The 20,451-nt window shown below is 45.2% G+C and overlaps 1 protein-coding gene across 3 annotated transcripts in view; it reads right to left on the minus strand.

Moving 5' to 3' along the window:
* The window catches only part of LOC139008327 (acyl-coenzyme A synthetase ACSM1, mitochondrial-like), a 50,730-nt gene extending 37,177 nt beyond the window's left edge, over positions 1-13,553 (minus strand). For all 3 annotated transcript variants that reach the window (XM_070411642.1, XM_070411643.1, XM_070411641.1), the window contains exons 1-4: positions 13,483-13,553; positions 12,936-13,173; positions 5,481-5,691; positions 2,406-2,613 (exon numbers count right to left, since the gene is read on the minus strand). In XM_070411642.1, coding sequence (XP_070267743.1) covers positions 2,406-2,613; positions 5,481-5,691; positions 12,936-13,127 — 611 coding nt within the window. In that variant the 5' untranslated portion in view covers positions 13,128-13,173; positions 13,483-13,553. The remainder of the gene's footprint in view (positions 1-2,405; positions 2,614-5,480; positions 5,692-12,935; positions 13,174-13,482) is intronic.
* Positions 13,554-20,451: the final 6,898 nt, after the last annotated feature.

Below are 20,451 nucleotides of genomic sequence, written 5' to 3' on the forward strand. Positions count from 1 at the left end.
TCCTGGTTTATAGGTCAACGCTCAGCCACTGGCCATGTGGGCCGGGCAACAGTATTATTTATTTAAGTTTTTTTTAACTCTCTGACTTTATTTGTTTATTCAAATTATAAAAGAAAGTTTATCTAGAAAGTCACAGAGGTAGTAGAAGTGAGCCAGCTGGGCTGCACTGGCTCAGGAAACAAGTTTGGGGCAGAAGAAAGGCCCTTGGAGTTGAGGAGAGAGAAAGGCAAAGGTAGCAACAGGGGACGGTGAGGGCCTGCTCCCTGGAGGGAGAGCCCAACTCTGGACCTTAGAGTCCAACACAAGGTGTGACTTCACTGTGTTTGCCTTTTGGGGTTGAATAACATTTAACTTTAAAAACAGAAGGGTTACTTCAAGAAAACAAACTCAGTGCAACTTATCTATACTAATAATAGAGGAATATGCAAATTGTCCAGGATGCCATCACTTTAACAGTAACAACCAAACAGCAGGCTTCATGGGGTGACAAGGCCCGCAGGGGGGCTAGTGAGGGGTGACCAAATGACTGAACAGCAGGCTGTGTGGGGTGACCAGGCCAGCAGGGGGTTATTGAGGGACGACCAAAAAACTGAACAGCAGGCTGCGTGGGGCGATCAGCCTGGCAAGGGGTTTAGTGAGGGATGATCAAATGACTGAACAGCAGGCTATGTGGGACGACCATGTTGGCAGCGGGGTATTTGAGGGGACCAGGCTTCCAGGGGAGGCAGTGAGGGGCAACCAGGCCGGCAGGGGGAGGCAGTTGGGAATGACTAGGCCGACAGGGGTGGGGTCAGTTAGGGGCAACCAGGCTGGCAGAGAGGGGCAGTTGGGGGTGAGCAGGCCAGCACAGGGGGCCAGTAATGGGAGACCAGGCTGGCGGGGGCACAGTTGGGGGTGACCAAGCAAGGAAGGGGGGGCAGTTGGGGGTGACCAGGCCAGCAGAGAGGAGCGACCAGGCCAGCATGGGGGGCAGTAAGGGGTGACCAGGTCGGCAGGAGGGGGCAGTTAGGGGCAACCAGACCGGCAGGGGGTGGGGAGTTAGTTTACATGGGACCTGGAGCACAGATGCAAGGAAGACAGAGTCTCTGACATCTCTCTGATCCCCGGGATCAGGCCTAAACCGGCAGTCGGACATTCCCCTGAGGGGTCCCAGATTTAAGAGGATGCAGGCTGGACTGAGGGGACCACTCCCTCTTCCGTGCACCAGGCCTCTAGTATGTTATAAACCAACGTTACCTCAGAAAAATAAAAGAGACAAAGGAAAGAAACCCAGCAAGGTTTGAGCGGCGGGTGGAACAGGGGGCTCAGTGGAACTAACCTCACAGGTGATCTGATCATAAACTCCTGACCGGGCAGGGCGTGGCGGGGAGTCATGTCACTGACACATAACTTCTCTGGTGAAAGGCTTATCTTTGTCTTAAGCAAGCCTGGGGTGTTCCCCTCAAGAGATCACATAATCTTAACCATCCTGTAAGCCCATCCCCACCTGGCTTTCTCCCACCTTCCTGTCATCTTTTTTGCATCCCCTCCTGAATTTCAAATGCATTAAAGAAGCTACCAAACTGTTTTTCTCCGGAGCATTTGAGGTCTTGCTCCCCAGCATACTAGTATGTTGTCAGTTTGGCTCAAGTAAAATTTTCTACAGGTCCAGAAGTTTCTCAGGTCGACTATGTAAAAAGCCCCTGAAGGTTCACAGAATTAAAGGATTGGAGGTGGAGGGTCTTTCTGACCTCCCGGCATTTCCCTAACTTTCTAAGGGCACCCAGACCCTGGGAGATGTTTGCCCCAAAACCCTCTGCCAGTCACAGCCTCATTTTTTCTTGCAGACTCAACTTTCACCTTAAAGATCCATTTTAACCTCTCATTCAACTTCTCTATAATAATAAAAGCATAATTTGCTAATTAGACTGAATGTCTTTCCAGATGACCTTTCAAACGAAGCTGGGACTGTGAAGGAAGCCGGGCTCCGGGGTGCCAGAGGGAAGCCAGTGCCAGCAGCCGGGGGAAGAAAGGCCTACTCTTGTATGAATTTCGTGATTAGACCTCTAGTTCATATATATGTGTTCATATTTATATGTGAATAATCTTTTCAATTCCCACCTACAAGAAGCTTGAAACAATAACCCTCTGACGTTACACCTCCTTTAACATCCCAGGGGTGACCAAACTTTAGGGAGAGAAGCAGAGAAGTGCAATATCCTGATGTTACAGATGAAGCAACCTTGGCTAAGAGAGGGGCAGGAAGTAGCCCAGGGTCACACAGGTCAGGGACACAGTTGGGAAGAGGTTTCTGGAGCCAGGCCTGGTGAGCTTCCTACCACCAGCTGTCTGTCTACAGCGCTCGGGTGCGGATGGCCTTCTCCCACCGTTCCTCAGAGAGCACCTCCATCAGACCCGAAACTCACTGAATCAGAGATCGGAAGTCCAGCCACCCCTCACGGCTGTGGTCAGACACCAGGAGCTTGGTTTTCAGAGCGGGACACTCAGAAGCCACAGAGTCCACCTCCGGGGCAAGGGCATCTGTGGTCACGATGCTCTGGGCATTAGACTGCTTTAGTCGGTAGACAATGTCCTTGGCCTTCATCTGGGTTGTCCCTGGCATGAAGATAATCCCTGGGGATGAGAAAGAAATTATCTGTTTCATTTCCTCTTTCACAACCATGGGCTTCAGGCCTGGCTTATCAGCATAGAAATCCTGTAACCCCTTGCTATGCAAAGACCTGTTGTGTCAGCACCACCACGCCACACCCCAAACCTACCTAATCAGAACCTGCATTTTTTAAAATTTTGTTTAAAATACATTTTCATTGATTTCAGAGAGGAAGGGAGAGGGAGAGAGAAACATCAATGACGACAGAGAATCATTGATTGGCCGCCTCCTGCATGCCCCCCAACCTGGGGATCCAGTGTTCCCTGACCTGGAATTAAACCGTGATATCCTGATTCACAGGTCAATGCGCTACCACTGAGCCAAGCAGCGTGGCCACAACCTGCATTTTAACCGGACCTCCAAGTGATTCCCACGCACATTAAAACTTGAAACGCTTGCCCTAACCTGTCTACTCTAGATGGGTGCAGCCAGTGGACAGGTGGGTCCTACTTTGCAGGAGTTTGCATGGGACCTGGGAACACAGATACAAGAACAGAGTCTCTGACATCAGGAATAGCTGCATCCCAGCCCCGGCTTTTCTCCTCCCACCCCCTTCTCTCATCCCTGTGTCATTGGGAATCCCTTCTTTCCTTCATCCCTCACATCCAAATTAACCACATTGTCCCTTGAACTTTCCTACCTTCCCTCCCATCTGCTGTCGCCAACAATTAGTTCCAGTATCTGTGTGCACCTATTGGATTCTAGTCTCCCCACCAGATGCCTTGCCTTGAACTTCTGTGTTATTACCTGGGTAAGTTTCCCAGAGCATCGACGTTCCCCCCACATTTCCTGTTGTTAGGAGTAGAAGGCAATACAACCATTGACAGCCATTTGGAAGCTTCCCGCCAGAGGAGAACCAAGACCAGGAAATGCTTGCTGGACACCAGGAAGCAGACCATGTAAGGAAGTGAAACTGTCCTGAAGACCCCTGATCGCACACCTGCACTCCATCCCCATTCCAAGCCCACCAGCTCAGCCCCCAAGCCCACTGACAACAAGAGATTCCCACCCGTGACTGCACATAAGGATGAAACTCCTGCTCCTGAGTGCTGCCATCAGCCCCTTGGCTCCATGCTGTGCAGCCCTTCCCTTTGGATATCCCAGTCCCACCTTTCCTTAAAAAAACTCAGTTTTCTTTAATCTCTTCTGAGATGGCCATTTAGCCTGCCTGCCCACCACGTTCACCTTCACTTCTCTTCACTAACACCTGTGTCCTCTCTCCAGGAAAACAGCCGCTCCCCATTCTGGCACTGAAGATGCTGCCCACGCTCCACCTTTCTCCCCACACCTCTATTCTCTATTTCAAAATGGCCGTTCACATAGGCAACTCCTGACTCTACGCCTTTGCTTGTGCTAAGCCCATTCTTGGAATTCCCTTTCTCTGCTTCTACTCCTCTTTAGTTATGCTTTTCCTAGAGGGCTCAGCTCACGTCCTGGGTTTCTCATGGGCCATCTCTTAGCTCTACATGTGACAAAGGCTTTTTTATGCTCCCTCTATTGTTGCTATTAACATTTGATTCCACAGGAACTAGATGGATTAATCCACTATTTTATGAGGAAAGAAGAGAGGGAATATATAAGCAAGAGCATGAACAGATTGTTGTGTAAACATGTGATTTAACTGCAGTGATTAAAAAAAACCCATGAGTCCCATTCTGATTCTAAATTAGATAGATAGATATATAGATAGATAGATGATAGATAGATAGATAGATAGATAGATAGATAGATAGATAAGCAATTAAAAGGGAAAGGGAAATTTCTACAGAAGAATGTTAACTAATAAATGTAGAGGGGGTGATATAAACAGAAAATCCTCATATAAAACCACCATAATAATATTCAACTCAGGCAAGAATCATCAGGGGATACTCAAACCATGGGGTGAAAGACAGTGGGGGAGCAGGATAGTCACTAGTCTCATACGTGTTACACCACAGACTTCTTACTAGTCAGGAAGAGAAAATGTGCCCTGACAAAGTCGAATACCACCCTTCTATTTAGATTAACAGTATCACTGATGGAAGACAAAACAACTGCAGAGACCCCTCATGTGATGCACGAACAAAGACACCACACTGTCCTCCCAGCACTCCTGCTAAGATGTTTTAAGATGAATATAATCATGAAGCAAGAGTCAGAAATACCAATTTGTGTGCACCTCCTGCAAAGCAACTGACTTAGGCACTTCAAAATGTCATTGCCATGCAGAAAAGGCTAGAGAGCCCTTCTAGATTAAAGGAGAAGGAGAAGACATGACAAGTAAATGCAATGCAAGATCCTCAATTGGATTTTGGACTTAAAGAAAGAAGTGGCTGTCAGGGACATGATGAAGGCAATTGGGGACTGTTGGCTATGGGTAGCTATCAGGTAACACATATTGTACCAATGTCAGCCTTCTTGTTTGATAAGCCTGCTCTGGTGATGGTGAAGGAAATGTCTGGGACCCAGGGTTTATGGGTATTTACATGGTATTTATGGGTGTCACAATGTCTGCAACTGACCCTTTACTAACTCAGTGGGGGCTCCAATATGGCAAAAGGTTCACAGTTGATGAATTTCAAAAAAGTAATAATGTCTGAGACTGTGCAAGAGAAAGTGTGTGTGTGTGTGTGTGTGTGTGTGTGTGTGTGTGTGTGACATTGTGTTTGAGCGTATGTGAGGGTGAGGGAGAGAGTGAGGGATAAAAGGTAAAATATGTGAGGGAGTCTGAGTAAGAGAAAGACTGTGAAGAAGAAAGAATGTAGGGAAGAGGAAGCACCTAGTGTTCCTGGACCAGTTGGCTCCAGGACATCCCTAAGGTCTCTACGGGTCTCTCTGAGTCACTGACCTGTTCGGATGCAGCCAATGGCCACCAGCCACCACTCAGGCAGTCGAGGCAGAATCAAGGTGAGACGGTCTCCCTGCTGCAGGCCACAGGTCTGTGTGAAAACATTGGCTGCGCGGCAGGTGAAGTCTGTCAGCTCTCTGAAACTCCACTTCACTTCGTCTCCTTGGCTGTTCACCCACCACAGGGCTGGGTTGGGGCCTCTCTTGCCTTCCTGGTCAAGATCACACACCATGTGTTACTTCCTGCTTCACAGGAAAACGGCTCTTATTTCCCCAATCCACTGTCACAGTCACATTCCAGTGTGAACATAGCTCAGGAACTGAGACCCCATTTTATATTATTTATTATTATTATCATTATTATTATTATTTTTTTTAATCCTCACTAGAGGATATTTTTCCATTGACTTTTAGAGAGAGTGGAATAGGGAGGAAAGACAGAGAAAAATATCAATGTGAAACACATCGGTTGGTTGCCTCCTGTATGGGCCCTGGCCAGTGCCCGGGCCAGGGAAGAGCCTGCAATCGAGGCATGTGTCTTTGACCCGACTCGAACCTGGGACCCTTTGGTCCATAGGCAGACACTCTATGCACCGAGCCAAACCAACTAGGGCCTGAGACCTCATTTTAAATCATTTAGAGTGCCAAGAAAGTTAGGGTGTGATCCAGCCAACTTCTTATGGTCTACTGTAGCCACCTCCTCCCAAGTCACATAAAACCATGAATAGCTTCATGTCTCCTATTGAAGACTAAAAGCTCCATCCCCACGTGTCTTAGTTCCATGTAGACAGTACGTTCCTCTGTGTGCCCCAGCATTCTCATCTAGGAAGTGGGGGCAATATTACCTAGAAGGTCGTAAAGTCTAAATGAGTTATTTAAAGAGCAAAGTGTACATAACAGTAGGTGCTCAATAAATATGACTATTATCATAATTGCTACACAATAGAAGAGGCTTATTTAGGCTCTGAATATTTTGTGGAATTAATTTTTAAAATTAAGTGACATCTAAAGGTGAAGTTCATAAGAAGCAGACTGGGAAGGTCCAGGCCCCTATTCCTTTAGAGAAACATCAAGTAAACAGACTAAAATGGCTTTGTTGGGGCTCTTAAAACAGTCAAGGATCTGCAGCAACCAACAAATGCCCAAACAGCTAAAGCCACACCTAGAATGGTAGGGCATGTGACATTTGTGTTCACTTTTAAAAAAAAACATATTTTATTGATTTTTTACAGAGAGGAAGGGAGAGGGATAGAGAGTTAGGAACATCGATGAGAGAGAAACATCGATCAGCTGCCTCCTGCACGCCCCCCACTGGGGATGTGCTCACTTTTGCACCCCCTTCTCTGATGTGGTACCCCAGGGTTGGGAGGAGGTGTTGCCAGGTTCCAAGCCCCTTTTTGGGACAGAAGGAAAAGAGTGAAACTTGTTTGCAATATTCAGTGGGGAGTGAGATGTAGCTGGAAAGGAATTTACTTATTTATTTATTCATTTATTTATAAATTCCCTAATAAAAAGTAATGTTGAGTATCTTTTGTATGCTTGTTTGCTGTCAGGGTGACTCTAAAGTGAGATGTCTGTTCAGAATCTCTTGCCAATTTTCCAAGTGGGTTGTTTCTTTTTTATTGTTGAGTTTGAGTCCTTTGTATATTTTGGATATGTCTTTTTTTTTCTTTTCTTTATATATCTTTATAATTATTATTATTACTAGAGGCCCGGTGCATGAAAATTCATTCACTGGCAGGGAGTCCCTCAGCCCATCCTTCCCCGTCTCACAGTCTGGGAGTCCTCAGGAGCGGGAGGCGACCCGGCATTCAGGGGAAGGCAATACCTTATCAAACCTCTGCTGCTGCCACTGCTGGCAGCACAAGCCTAGGCTGGCCCTGGTTTGTCTGAGCCTCGGGCGGCCCTGAGTGGCTGGGCAGCCAACATCCGAGGCTTGCCTGTGCCTCGAGCTGGCCCTGAATGGCTGAGGGGCTGAGGGGACTGGGGGACTCCAGAGGCGGGCCTGGCCTTGCCACACTCCTGCCACCCTGGCAGGCCTGAGGGGACTGGCCGCCACCATCTTGTGGCTGTGGGCGTCGCCATCTTTGAAGGTGTGGCAGTCAATTAGCATATTCCCTCCTTATTGGCTGTGGGCGCCACCATTTTTGTGACAGCATGAGGGTCAATTAGCATATTCCCTCTTTATTAGATAGGATTATTCAAATTTATCTAGGAATATGGTTTTTATAAGCAATTGAAGTTAAGTTGTTATTAGATTAAAAGAGATTTCTATAACTTTAAGACATTATATGTAATATACACAATTCACAGAATATACATAGAAGGAAATGAGAAGAAAATGAAAACATATCACTACAAAAAAAATCTACAAAACACAAAAGAAAGCTGTAAAAGAGGAAATGAGGAACAAAAATAAAAGCTATGATATCAAGAAAACAATTAACGCCGAAACCGGTTTGGCTCAGTGGATAGAGTGTCGGCTTGCGGACTGAAAGGTCCCAGGTTCGATTCCGGTCAAGGGCATGTACCTGGGTTGCAGGCACATCCCCAGTGGGAGATGTGCAGGGGGCAGCTGATCGATGTTTCTCTCTCATTGATGTTTCTAACTATCTATCTCTCTCCCTTCCTCTCTGTAAAAAATCAATAAAATATATTTTAAAAAAAAGAAAACAATTAACAAAGTGGCAGTAGTAATTCCTTCCATATCAGTAATTACTTTAAATGAAAGAGAACTAAATTTCCCAATCAAAGACAAAGATTGGCAGGATCTAACTATATACTGTCTACAAAATTATAGAATTAATAAAATCATTTTTTGCAATAAAATGCTAACAATACACCAATTTATATAAGCAAAACCATATTTACATTATAATTCAAATTTAAAAACAATTATTCACTTATTCATTCAATATTAGTTAGATCTTATTATTTCTTAGGCCCTGTTCTTAGACCACAAGGATTCAGGCAATATAGACACTTATGAGCAGAAAAGATTCTTCTAAACAAAAGGATTTCTTCAAATTTATCATCACATTTTTACTCCCTGAATGTTAGCACTGAAAATGGTTTTGTGTATATTTTTCCAGCAATTCCCCCTGCCAACCCCCCCCCCCCCCCAGCCACACACACACAGATGCACAAACATGATCCTTTGACTCAGATGATTGGAACCAAAGAATGTAGCTCATCTGAGATAAGATTAATATATGTGCATATATGTGCTGCTCTAGCAAGGCCAACGGTGAACCTGAGGAAGGGCAGTGAAGGATTGAAGAAAAGACAGACAAGAGAATACAGCTGGGGCTTGGTGGATCTCCCATGCCTGGATGAGGACACAAAAGACCCAGCCTGCAAACCGGTGCTTTATTCTATAGTCTGATTAAAACAAAGGTAGATTGGCATGTATACAAATGTTCTTGTTTTGGTAACACTTGCTGCACCTCCCACAGCCCATTAGCTACTTAGGAAGGAATTAGGGAGGGCTACAAGGTCAGGCTTAATTATGCTAGGAGAGCTCTGCCCCCCAGGCTGGGACTTGTTTGTGGCCCTGCCACAGGTCAGCCTGAGGCTTGACCCTGGAGCCGCTCCCTACACATACACATGTGTGTCGTACAGCTTTAAAAAAATCAGTGCTGTGAAAAAAATTCTTGCCCAACAGGATAAAGAATATTAACAAATATTGATGACAAGTTGTGCACTGCTTATATACAGGGAGCCTAGTACAGTACACAAGATTTCTGCAGGATTTTAAAAATGATGGAAAAGCTGGTATAACAAGTAGAAAACAATTGTTGCTCAGAATTCAGTCTGTGTTAGATCCTAACTCCTGCACCTTGAAGAAGATATCACTTTAGTAGTTATCTATTTTTGTGCTAAGGATTAATTTGATAATGTGATGTTCACATGAAGCTGTTTTCAAGAAGATAAAATACAACCCTTACACTGGATTTGAAACTTAAAGTTTTAAGGGGTGAGATCTGACACCAAGGGATATTGAGAAATAGTTTTAAAAGATAAAACACCGAGTAAGTAACTGAGCAGTAGAAAGAAATGAACAGCCCTGACAAGTGCGGTTACAGTGTCTGCCCTTGCTCCGAAGGGTTTCGTGTTCGATTCCTGGTTAAGGGCACGCACCAGGATTGCAGGTTCGATCCCAGCCGGATACCAACTAATGGATGTGTCTCTCACATGTCCATGTTTGTCTCACTTTCTCCCTCTCCTTTCTCCCTCCCCCTCTCACTCTCTCTAAAAAAAAAAAATTTAATGGAAAAAATATTCTCTGGTGAGGATTACAAAAAAAAAAAAAAGAAAGAAAACAAAAAAAGAAAGAAACAAACAACTAATCCACAAAAACATTATGCTGAGTAAAAGAAACCAGACACAAAAGGGTGCAAGAGCAGGTCAGTGGTTGCCTGGGGCTCAGGGTGTGGGTTGGAGGGGATTGGCTGAGAAAGGTCAAAAGAAAGCTTTGGGGTGATAAGAATAGTCTAGAACTCAGTTTCAGGTGTACAACCTAATGATTAGACATTTATATAACTTATGAATATAACAGTGCATGTCAATTGTAATTGAAAATAATTTTTAATTATAAAAATATAAAGCCCTGACAAGTTTGGCTCAGTTGTTAGAACGTAGGCCTGTGGGCTGAAGGGTCTAGAGTTAGATTTCCAGCCAAGGGCATGTACCTCAGCTGTAGGTTCATTCCCAGACCCTGTCAGGGCAACCAATGGATGTGTCTCTCTCACATCAATGTTTCTCTCTCTCTCCTCTTCCTCTTACTCCCTTCCCCTCTCTCTAAAAAATCAATGGGAAAAAATATTTTTGGGTGAGGATAAATAAAGATATCCAAGTCACAATAAAACAAACAAAACCTACACATGTGAGTTTATTGCAGGTAGAAAAGGTTTGTCTCATATTCTTTAAAATTTTTATTTATTGATTCATTTTAAAGAGAGAGGAAGTGAGAGAGAGAAACAGTTGTTGTTCCATTCATTTATGCACTCATTGGTTGATTCTTGTGAGGGCCCTGACCACAAATCAAACCCACAACCTTGGCGGGTTGGGACGATGCTCTAACCAAGTGAGCTACACAGCCAGAGCGACAAAGCACTTTCTTTTGTTTTATAATGAATTCCTTGCCAACACACACACACACACACACACACACACACACTCACACACACACTCACACACACACACTCACACACACACTCACACACACACACTCACACACACACACACACTCACACACACTCACACACACACACACACACTCACACACACACACACAAACACACACACACACACACACACAAAATCAGGAGAGGCCACATAAAAATGTTGGATTTCTAACTCAAGACTGTTAAGTTTTACGGGAGGTTCAGGGAGCAGAGTGGACCCCAGTGGCGTGGCCTCTGCAGAGTCTTTAATAGCAGCAGCACCAAGATCTGTAGATTGTAAGGCAGCTTTCAAAATTAATTTACTCCACAAATGTTTGTTGAGAAACTTCTAGGTGTCAGACACCACACATTGCTAGATAGACACTGATCATGGTTAAGGCAATTGGAAAAGTAGAAACAGATCAGAAGTGCTCTGAGAATGAAAATTAATGGAATGAGGGTCCTGGGGGGGGACAGTGGGAGATACGGAGGAATTGACAGTGACTGATAACAATGATATAAAACCCAACAAGAACAGGTATTTCATGGGGAATCCTATTTACTTGGTGGTTATCTCCATGGGTGGATGCATGAGCTAATGAGTAAGAACTTTATGAAGATAAATGGGAAAATGAAGTGCTGGGCTCAATTCCTTCTCTCTACCTCCTCCCTCTCCCGCCCATCTCACGATCCAAAAGGTTTTCATCAGATTTTTGGTTTGAACAGTAATGGAAGTAAATTCATAGTCTGAAGGAAAAGATTTGGCGTCATCAGATCATGAGACCACATTTAAAAAAATGTATTTTAGAACTAGACAACCTGGACCCAAATTCTGCTCCTCTACTTAGGTATGTAATTTCTGTAGGTTATGTAAAACTCGGATCCTCAGTTTTCTCATCTGGGAAATCCTATCTAATAAAGAGGGAATATGCTAATTGACCATCACGCTGTCGCAAAGATGAAGGCACCCACAGCCAATAAGGAGGGAATATACTAATTGACTGCCATGCCCTCAAAGATGGCGGTGCCCACAGCCACGAGATGGTGGTGCCCAGTCCTCTCAGTCCCCCAGCTGCCTAGGGTTGGCCCAAGGTGCAGGCAAGCCTTGGATGGCAGCTGCCCAGCTGCCCAGGGCTGCCCTAGGCTCAGGTAACCAGGGCCGGCCGAGGCTTGCACTGCCAGCAGTGGCAGCAGCAGAGGTGTGATGGGGCGTAGCCTTCCCCTGATGGCTGGGTCGCCTCCAACCCCTGTGGGCTCCCGGACTGTGAGAGGGGGCAGTCTGGGCTGAGGGACCCCTCCTCCCATCCCCAGTGCATGAATTTTCATGCACCAGCCTCTAGTGTGGATAATAAAAGTGCTCTTCATAACCAAGGCTCTATTTTCCTGGGCGTTCTTATGGAAACTCAGAGAAAGGAAAAAGAAAGAGGGAGAAGAAGCCCCATGAAAGGCATATAAGCCTTGAACACTAACACGCGAATGCATATGTTAAATTCACCGGAAACTTAAAAATTCTATCAGCTCTCTGACTGCATTGCAAGTGAATTCTCTCTTTGTACAAAGATAATGTTCGGTAACTTTTCACACTGTGATCATCATCAGCTGGGACTTAGTAGCTGGAACACCACCCGTTGTCCACTCCTTCCCCTGGGGTAGACATCACGGCTCCCCTTTTGGTTTCAAGCACTTGGTTTCTTCTGAAGAGACCTGTAAACTCTAGAGGCTGCAGGGACTGGTTTCTCTGGATAGACCCCAATGCCACACCCAAGTAGTCGCTGGTGGCAAGGCCTGCAGTGGCCTTCCTCTCCCCACAGGGGGACGGCTGACTGAGCTCTAGGTGTCAGGTGTGCATGGGCACCAGCAGGGGGCCTGTCCCCTCCCTCTGAGTGCAGCCTAAAGTTGAGCCCCAGTTTGATGAGCTGAATCCCAGTTAGGCTCACAGTCCCACTAGTGGAAGGCCAGAATTCACATTACCATCAAGTTGCTGACCTTGTAGTTAGAACTTTGCATTTGGTCACAATTATCTGACTGTGTACCAGATACTTTTACCTGCTTGTTTCTTAAGTGAGATTGTCCCCATTTCACAGATAGAACCACTGAGGCTCAGAGAAGTGCGGAAGTGGCCAGGGTGAGAATTGAGAATTGAACCCCAAAACATAAGCTTTTCCCATGACACTGGTAAGGTGAGATTGGCCTGTATCGGCTGCATCGGGTCTGTGCCCTTCAGCCTCTGAGGAGCAAGATAAGCCAGAGAGATCACGCCTATCCTCACCCCATCACAGGCGCCTCCTCACCTTCTCCATTTGAGTCCAGTAGTCCAGGACATCACTTGCAAAGTTAAATTTCTCAGGTCTATCATGGTCATTCCATCTCGGGGCGCCAGTTGCTGATACAGACTGGAAGCGCAAGGTCCGAGGGGCCAGGTGGAAGGCGTGGCAGGATTTGTGGGTGCCCCGAAGGACCCGGAGCCTCATCAGCCACTGCATGGCAGAGCAGTCCTCAGGAAGCAGGCACCGACTTCTCAGTCACCACCTGATTTGGGAACAGATGGCTAATAGGTCAGTCATGGAGCAGGACTTTCCTCCACAAGACGAGGCACATTCTGGTTCATGGCTGCAATTCTGTTTCAGCTGACCAGTATTTGGAGGCACAACTTAGTGACTGAGGATTTAGGATTTCTCTTCCCAGCTCAGGAACCACAGGCAGAGCATGATGGGGAGGGATTACAGCTACTGGATGAGATTGGCACACCTTCCTGAGGGTCTTCTCCTTCTCTCTCAGCCCCTGGGAGTTAAGCTCAGGTTGGCAGCCATGGGACCTGCCCCTTTGGGGTAAACTCACCATTTGAAAGTCCTGCTCTCCATGCTAGCCAGGCTCTACGACCTCTCTGCCTGCCCAGCCCAACTGTGCTGTTCTCATGGAACCTGTTATATTTTTAGATGATTCCAGGCCCTGTTCAAAGTTCATTGGTCCAGGGTTGAGCAATCATCCCTTACCAATTTTTAATCCAGACCGAGCTACCCACAATCCCTTTCTCAAATGTGTGTGTGTGTGTGCTTGTTACCGAAGGGTGTAAAGGCACTCGCTCTGACACTCTAACCACTGAGCCAACCAGCCAGGGCTGGAGGAAGAATCTTTAAAGAGGTAATCAAGTTAAAATGAGGTCACTAGGTGGACCCTAATCCGATATAATTGACGTCCTTATAAGAAGAGATTGGGACACAGACACATAGAGGGAGAATGTGGTGTGAACATGAAGACGGACAGAGCTAAGCCCAAGAAGAGACCCCCCTGTTGACCTTGATCTCAGACTTCTTGCCTCCTGAACTGTGAGAAATAAATTCCGGAGGTTTAAGCCCCCGAGGCTGTCGTACTTTGTTATAGCAGCCCTAGCTATCCAATACACTTCTCTTAATCAAATAACAAAGAAATGACTTTGGCGTTATCCTATTCTGTTAATGTGTTTGAAATTCTGATTTAATCTTGATCATGTGAGGGGGCCAAGCGCCTCAAACACCCAGCTGGGAGGACTGTGGGAGCTGAGAGCGTGCCCTTAGGAGCCAATCCGCACAGGTTCAAACCCAGTCGCTGCACTCCTCACCTACACAGCTTTGGGCAATTTTCTTAACCTCCCTCTAAAGCAGTGGTTCTCAACCTTGGCTGCACATTAGAATCACCTGGGAGTCTTTTTAAAATCCTGATTTCTGGGCCTAATCCTCTGGAAATTCTGTTTCTCTGTTATGGGTTGGGGCCACCACATTAGTAACAAAGAAACAGAATTTCCGGAGGATGAGCCCCAGAAATCAGGATTTTAAAAAGATTCCCAGGTGATTCTAATGTGCAGCCAAGGTTGAGAACCACTGCTCTAAAATATGGAAATATTAGTAACACCTGGAGTAGTGAATGAATGACTTCCTGTGTGAAGCATGTGAGCACAGACTCAGCACAGGTGAATAGTCCAGGCGTGGGGATTTCTGCTAACAAACACTCTGTCTGAGGAAACTCAATGAACAATCAGGCTTCAAAAAAGATGGCTGCTTGAGCTTTGGGATTAGTGTCTAATGAGAAGGAATAGGAATACGTTGCTGAGCAGACAGCACAGCGTCCAGCTTCTGCATTAATAGTTTAAGAAGGCTAAACATGGGGATATCTATACTTACATGTCCATCTCTATCTTCATGTATATCTGTCTTTATAACTGCCAATGTCTATATCTATAATTATGCCAATATCTGCTGTCACTATCAGTAGCTTTATCATATCTATACCTATAACTACATCGATAGCTGTATTTATATCTATATCCATGTTGATATTGATATGTCTCACTATGAAGTACTATAGTGATATTTATAACTACATTTGTATCTGTGAGTGGGCCCATGACTAGACTATGCCGGATGTTTGAGGCTAATTTGCTATATGTATGTGCAGAGGCAATGAGACAGTAGTTTTACTGTACGCACTGGGCAGGTGCACCACTATCTTATGTAACGAATGTCACTATTTGGCAAGAAACCTCTTTTGTCTGAGTTGGTATAAGAATGTGTTGCTGACCAACCAGTGTGCGGCTGCTTTGTGGGACTACTTTGAAGAACGTGGCTGGCATGGCTCGGTGGTCTGATAGCTCCTGTGTTAGCAATGGCTACTTTGTCTGCAATAAAGGCTCTCCTATATGCCAGCGGCGACTCATGTCTTCTTCTGATTCCCACGTCCACGGATGTCCAGTCCTTAGCAGAGGGGCTGTGACCAGACACTGTGTCTATAGCTATGTACTGCATTTTTCCGTGTATAAGATGCTATTTTTTTCTAAAATCATTAGACTGAAAATGGAGGGGAGTCTTATACACAGATGTTAGCCCAGGAATGAGCTGCACGGGTTCGTAGCTGCCTATACTTTGTCAAACAGGCTTCCTCCAACCACAGGCCTTATTGTTACTGACATCAGCTGATGCCATAATTGGAGGTAGAGGTAGAGAGTGTGCTGATGCAACAGTGACCAGAGAATTCTAAGCCCATAAAGATGTCAAAGAATAAAAAGATACATGCCGGTAAGCGATTGTCTTACTCTGCACAATTCAAACATTCAGTATGATCAGCCAGTGGAGAAAACAGGAAGAACAACTCCTTTAGATGCCAAGAAAGGAAAGGCCTTAAGAGGAAAATCAGCAAAATGGGCGAACTTGGAGCAGAGGCTTAAGACTTGGATTATGGAGCAGAGCCAGAGCGGCGTATGTGTGTCAATCAAGCTTATTAAATGCCAGGCAAGAATGCTTGCAAGCGAAATGAATATTGTTGATTTTACAGGAAAGGCAAAATGGTGCTTCAGTTTCATGAGGAGAGAAGGGTTGGCCATGAGAACAGAAACAAAGTTAGCTCAGAAAATGCCACCAGTTTATGAGGATGATCTCACATATATGGACAGTGACTCTGAAGACAGCAGTGGTACAATAGAAGTTGGAGATATTGATATGTCTGGAACTAATAGTGATGAAGAAGGGAGCAGTGATGTAACAGAGGCTGAATAAAGTGATATGCTGCATAATACCATAGTACTGGTATCTAAACATTACCTGCAGTAATTACTAAATAAAAATGTGTTCTGTTTTATGTTAAAATATTGATTTCTTAATTGTGGGTTGGAAAAGTGGGGGGCGTCTTGTACAGAAAAATACGGTATATATATTCCTCACAATGCCTGATACATTAGAACTCAACAAAATGTTGGATTTTCCCTTTTTGCCATAATTTGCAAAAATAAAAGATGACAACTGGGGGAGAAGATACAGTGTGCCTACATAATGTCTGAGTTACAGATAAATATATTTTTCACTCATTAAATATTACTGTACCACACATGGTTTTAGATTCCATCAGAGATTATTTGGGCTGCAAGAGTTCATACCCTCTTGGGCTTTATAATCTAAGGCAGTGATTTTCACCCTGTGTACCACAAGAATTTTGAAAACATGCAATACCTGACCTCTTTTCCCTTAGAGTGTCAATTTTAAAAAAGGACAACAGCCAACCGAACAATAGCCAGCTAGTGAGGATGAATAAAAATTATGCCAATTTTTGGTCTGATTGGAAAAAAATATAGTATACTTTTTGGTGTGCCCCCGAGTTGTAGTAATTAGTTGATGTGTGCTATGGGATAAAAATGATGAAAAATCACTGGTCTAAGGTCATCCTACAAAAGAGTTTTAAAGAACAATCATTTGAACCTGGCTGGCATGGCTCAGTGGTTGAGCGTCGACCTATGAACCAGGAGGTTGAGGTTTGATTCCCGGTCAGGGCACATGCCCAGGTTGCGGGCTGAATCCTCGGTGTGGGGCATGCAGGAGCAGCCAATCAATGACTTTCTCTCATCATTAATGTTTCTATCTCTCTTTCCCTCTCCCTTCCTCTCTGAAATCAATTATATATATATATATATATATATATATATATATATATATATATATATGAATAACTGTTTGAAATGCTTTAAGGTGGATTTCAATTTAGCACTGGGTTTTGAGAGGTGGCTCGGCCCACTACTCTGTGCCTAGGCCCACAGTGCCTTGAGTTCCAGCAACAGAGCTCTGATTTTATGAGACTTTAGTCTGAAAAAAATATTTATTTTCTCAGAAAACAGACTTAGTGAGTCCCAGGGGATCTTAGAGTTGCACAGCCAGGTTTGGTTCCACTGCCTACCAGCTGAGTGATTTTGGCCACTATGTGTGTCTCTGAACTTGAGGGCACAGTAACAATACCTACCACCCAGCTGCCCACAGGATTAGTGAGATAATCTACAAAAACCTCTTTGCCAGTACTGTGTCTAATAAGGGTAAGGGCTCAATGAATGTTGAGGTGCTCTATAGCACCCAGCAAATTCTAAAGCCCACCCCGTGTTAGGCATGAAAATATTTTAGAAAATGAGAGCCACGCCTTTTATATAATGTGAACCCACTACTGCATGGTGCAGTCTTATTCCAGGTGTTCACCTTCTGGGTCTTTTTACTCCCCTTTGCACCCTCCCTCCCATGCACAGCTGTCTAACATTACATTGATCACCTGCTATGTACCAGCCACTGTGCTAGTTACAGCCTGTGCATATCCCCATGGATCTCCTACTGGATATCACCACCTTCATTTTGCTGTTAAGGAAATGAACTATCAGAGAGGTTGCTGCTGGGCACACCTAAACTCCTATGTGTTTTTTTATTGAAGAGAGAGAGAGAGAGAGAGAGAGAGAGAGAGAGAGAGAGAGAGAGAGAGAGTTGTTGTTCCATTTATTTATGCATTTATTGAGTGCTTCTTGTATGTGCCTAGACTGGGCATTAAATCCACAACCTTGGCTTGTCTGGATGACACTAACCAACTGAGCTACCCAGCCAGGGTATGGTTGTTTTGTTGAGGTTCTGATTAGATGGAATAATTTGTGGAAGCATATAGCACAGTGCATGGCATAATCAATGTTGGTTGTTTGTATTAGTTTGGGATTTGAAGTATAACATTGGTGTACTAGCAAAATCCAGGGTCTTTGGAATCCCAAAGCTTAAATTCTGCCTCAGCCATTTATAAGATGGCCCGTGTGTAGGTCATTTGCTATTCCAACCTTGCTCCTCTGGTCTGAGAAATGGATGGGTGGGGGTTTCTGCTCAGATGTGTCCTCTGGGCTCTCTGAAAGGACTGCATGAGGTAATGCCTGGGAAGCACCTGGCGCAGGCATGCAGATGTGAGTGGATACTGTCACAGGTAGTGGCTTGAACTGTTAGTTCTCTCCTAGAGCCATTTGGGGGTGTTGTTGGGCGTGTTGTTGGGGAGTAGGCACATCTCCACTGTTCTGGCCCAACTTTCCCATTGCATTTTACCTCCCAACCTCCATTGAGGAGAGAAATACCACTGTTCAAAGTCACCAGCAAAGATTGCTGGAAACACATAGAACACCCCTGCCGTGGCTGAGGGAAACCTCTCTCTGAGCGTGGGTCTTGTTCTTCCTCAGTGATTCGTTAATGATGAACTTTTAGCTCAGACAGCCTTTTATGTCATGGAACGAGTGAAAGAGAAGGCAGGGCTAGTAAAGGTTGAACACCAAAACTATCAAAGTACAAAATAACCTTGTCATTCAACCAGAAAAATCAGTCACTCATCACTTTTGAGAAGAGAATGGGGACAGGAAGAAAAGTCCATGGGATCCTCTCTGGATCTCAGTGGACCTCCTGTGGGGAACTTAACAACAGTGTTGAGGTCAAGGAGACAGGGGCCAGGCAGCCTGGGTTTCAGTCAGTTGCCAGTTGCCAGCTCTGTGACGTTGAGAAGGTTTCTTGTCCTTTGGTGCCTCAGTTTTCTCACCTTTGACAATGGGTATATGGTAGAGATGTAGAACTCTCTGAAGACTGCATGCACACATTTCTCTCATTGCCAAGCCTCTCTTGCAGTGAGAATGAGGCCACTGAATTCCAGTTCTGGTTCGTGAACCGCAGTTGGAGGTGTCACAACTCCCTGGTCTCGGGCATTTCAGGCCAGGTCTGAGTCTCGACACTCTCTTCCCTGACTCACTTGTCCTGGAAACCACGTGTGAAGGTGGTAACATCAAAACATGGCAGAGACTCGATCAGCCCAGTTCTCTGAGTAACTGTGCAGCCCTCTCCTGTCAACCTGAACACGTTACACCCATTAACTTTCTTAACCTTATGACAAACCTACAGAGCATTCGTTCATGCAATAGACATATAATGGGCACCCTGTAGGTATGGATATAGCTTTGACATGTCAATCAAAGTTACTGCTCTCAAGTTTATATTCCCATGAGAGGGAGGCAGAAGACTGCAGACAAAAAAAATCAATTAAATTAACAAGAGAATCCCAAAGGTAACAGGTGTCCAGAAGAAAATAGAGCAGGATGATATAGAGCAGTGTGACTGGGCGGGGGGCCAGGGGAGGTGACTAAAGATACTCTCTTAGGAAGTGACCTTTTGAGACCTGAAGGAGGAGAAGGAGCCAGCCATGCGAAGACCATGGGAAAAGCGTTCCAGGCAGGAGGAGCAGCAAGTACACAGGCTGGAGGCTGAGCTTTCCAAGGACTAGATCGAGGCTGGGTGGCCGATTAGTGAGTGAGGAAGATGAGTCTGGGGTCAGTGACACAGGCAGGAGACACAGCACAAAGGAGACACTTTTTGGGCATTATAAGGAGTTTGGGTCTGTGTGAAGTGTGATGGGGTGTCTTGAGAGGATTTTAAGAGAAAAGAGACATGATTCACTATTCAACTAAGTGGCTGATGTCCTTGGATACTTAATTTTGAAATAAAATATCATGGGAAAGAGGTAATTCGGAAGTGACATGATCAGGTTTGTATTGTAGAGAGCTCGCTGTCAGTTCTGTGAGAAGGGCTTTCGAAATGAGGAGGATGCTGGATGGCCTAAGCTGTGATGGTGGCTTGGGCAAGCTTGACATAATGACCATTGAGAAGTGGCGGATGCGGGGCGGCATTTCGAGACTCCATCAGGAGGACGTACTAGTACTGATGGTTTGAAGAAAGGAGGGATTGAGGTGATTCTCCAGCTTTTGGCTTCTGCAATGACACGTGTAGTAGGTCATGTTTTACCTCTGTAGAAGCACGCTGAAGAGCTTGTCTAATATGGCCAAGGACTGGAGGCCTGCCTTTCTTTAAGGCGGTCAGCCATGCCCAGGTCTCCCGACAATATTCTGCTTCTATCCTACCTGCCACACATCTCCATCTCTGATTTCTGGCTTCTTTTACCAAAAACAATAGATATGAGCTGCTCAACTGAGAAACTGGGTACTGGGTGGGAGGGACTCCCACT

Source organism: Myotis yumanensis, unplaced genomic scaffold, assembly GCF_028538775.1.
Source record: "Myotis yumanensis isolate MYYU_CA2020_CCGP unplaced genomic scaffold, mMyoYum1.0.hap1 SCAF_4, whole genome shotgun sequence".
Classification (NCBI taxonomy): domain Eukaryota; kingdom Metazoa; phylum Chordata; class Mammalia; order Chiroptera; family Vespertilionidae; genus Myotis; species Myotis yumanensis.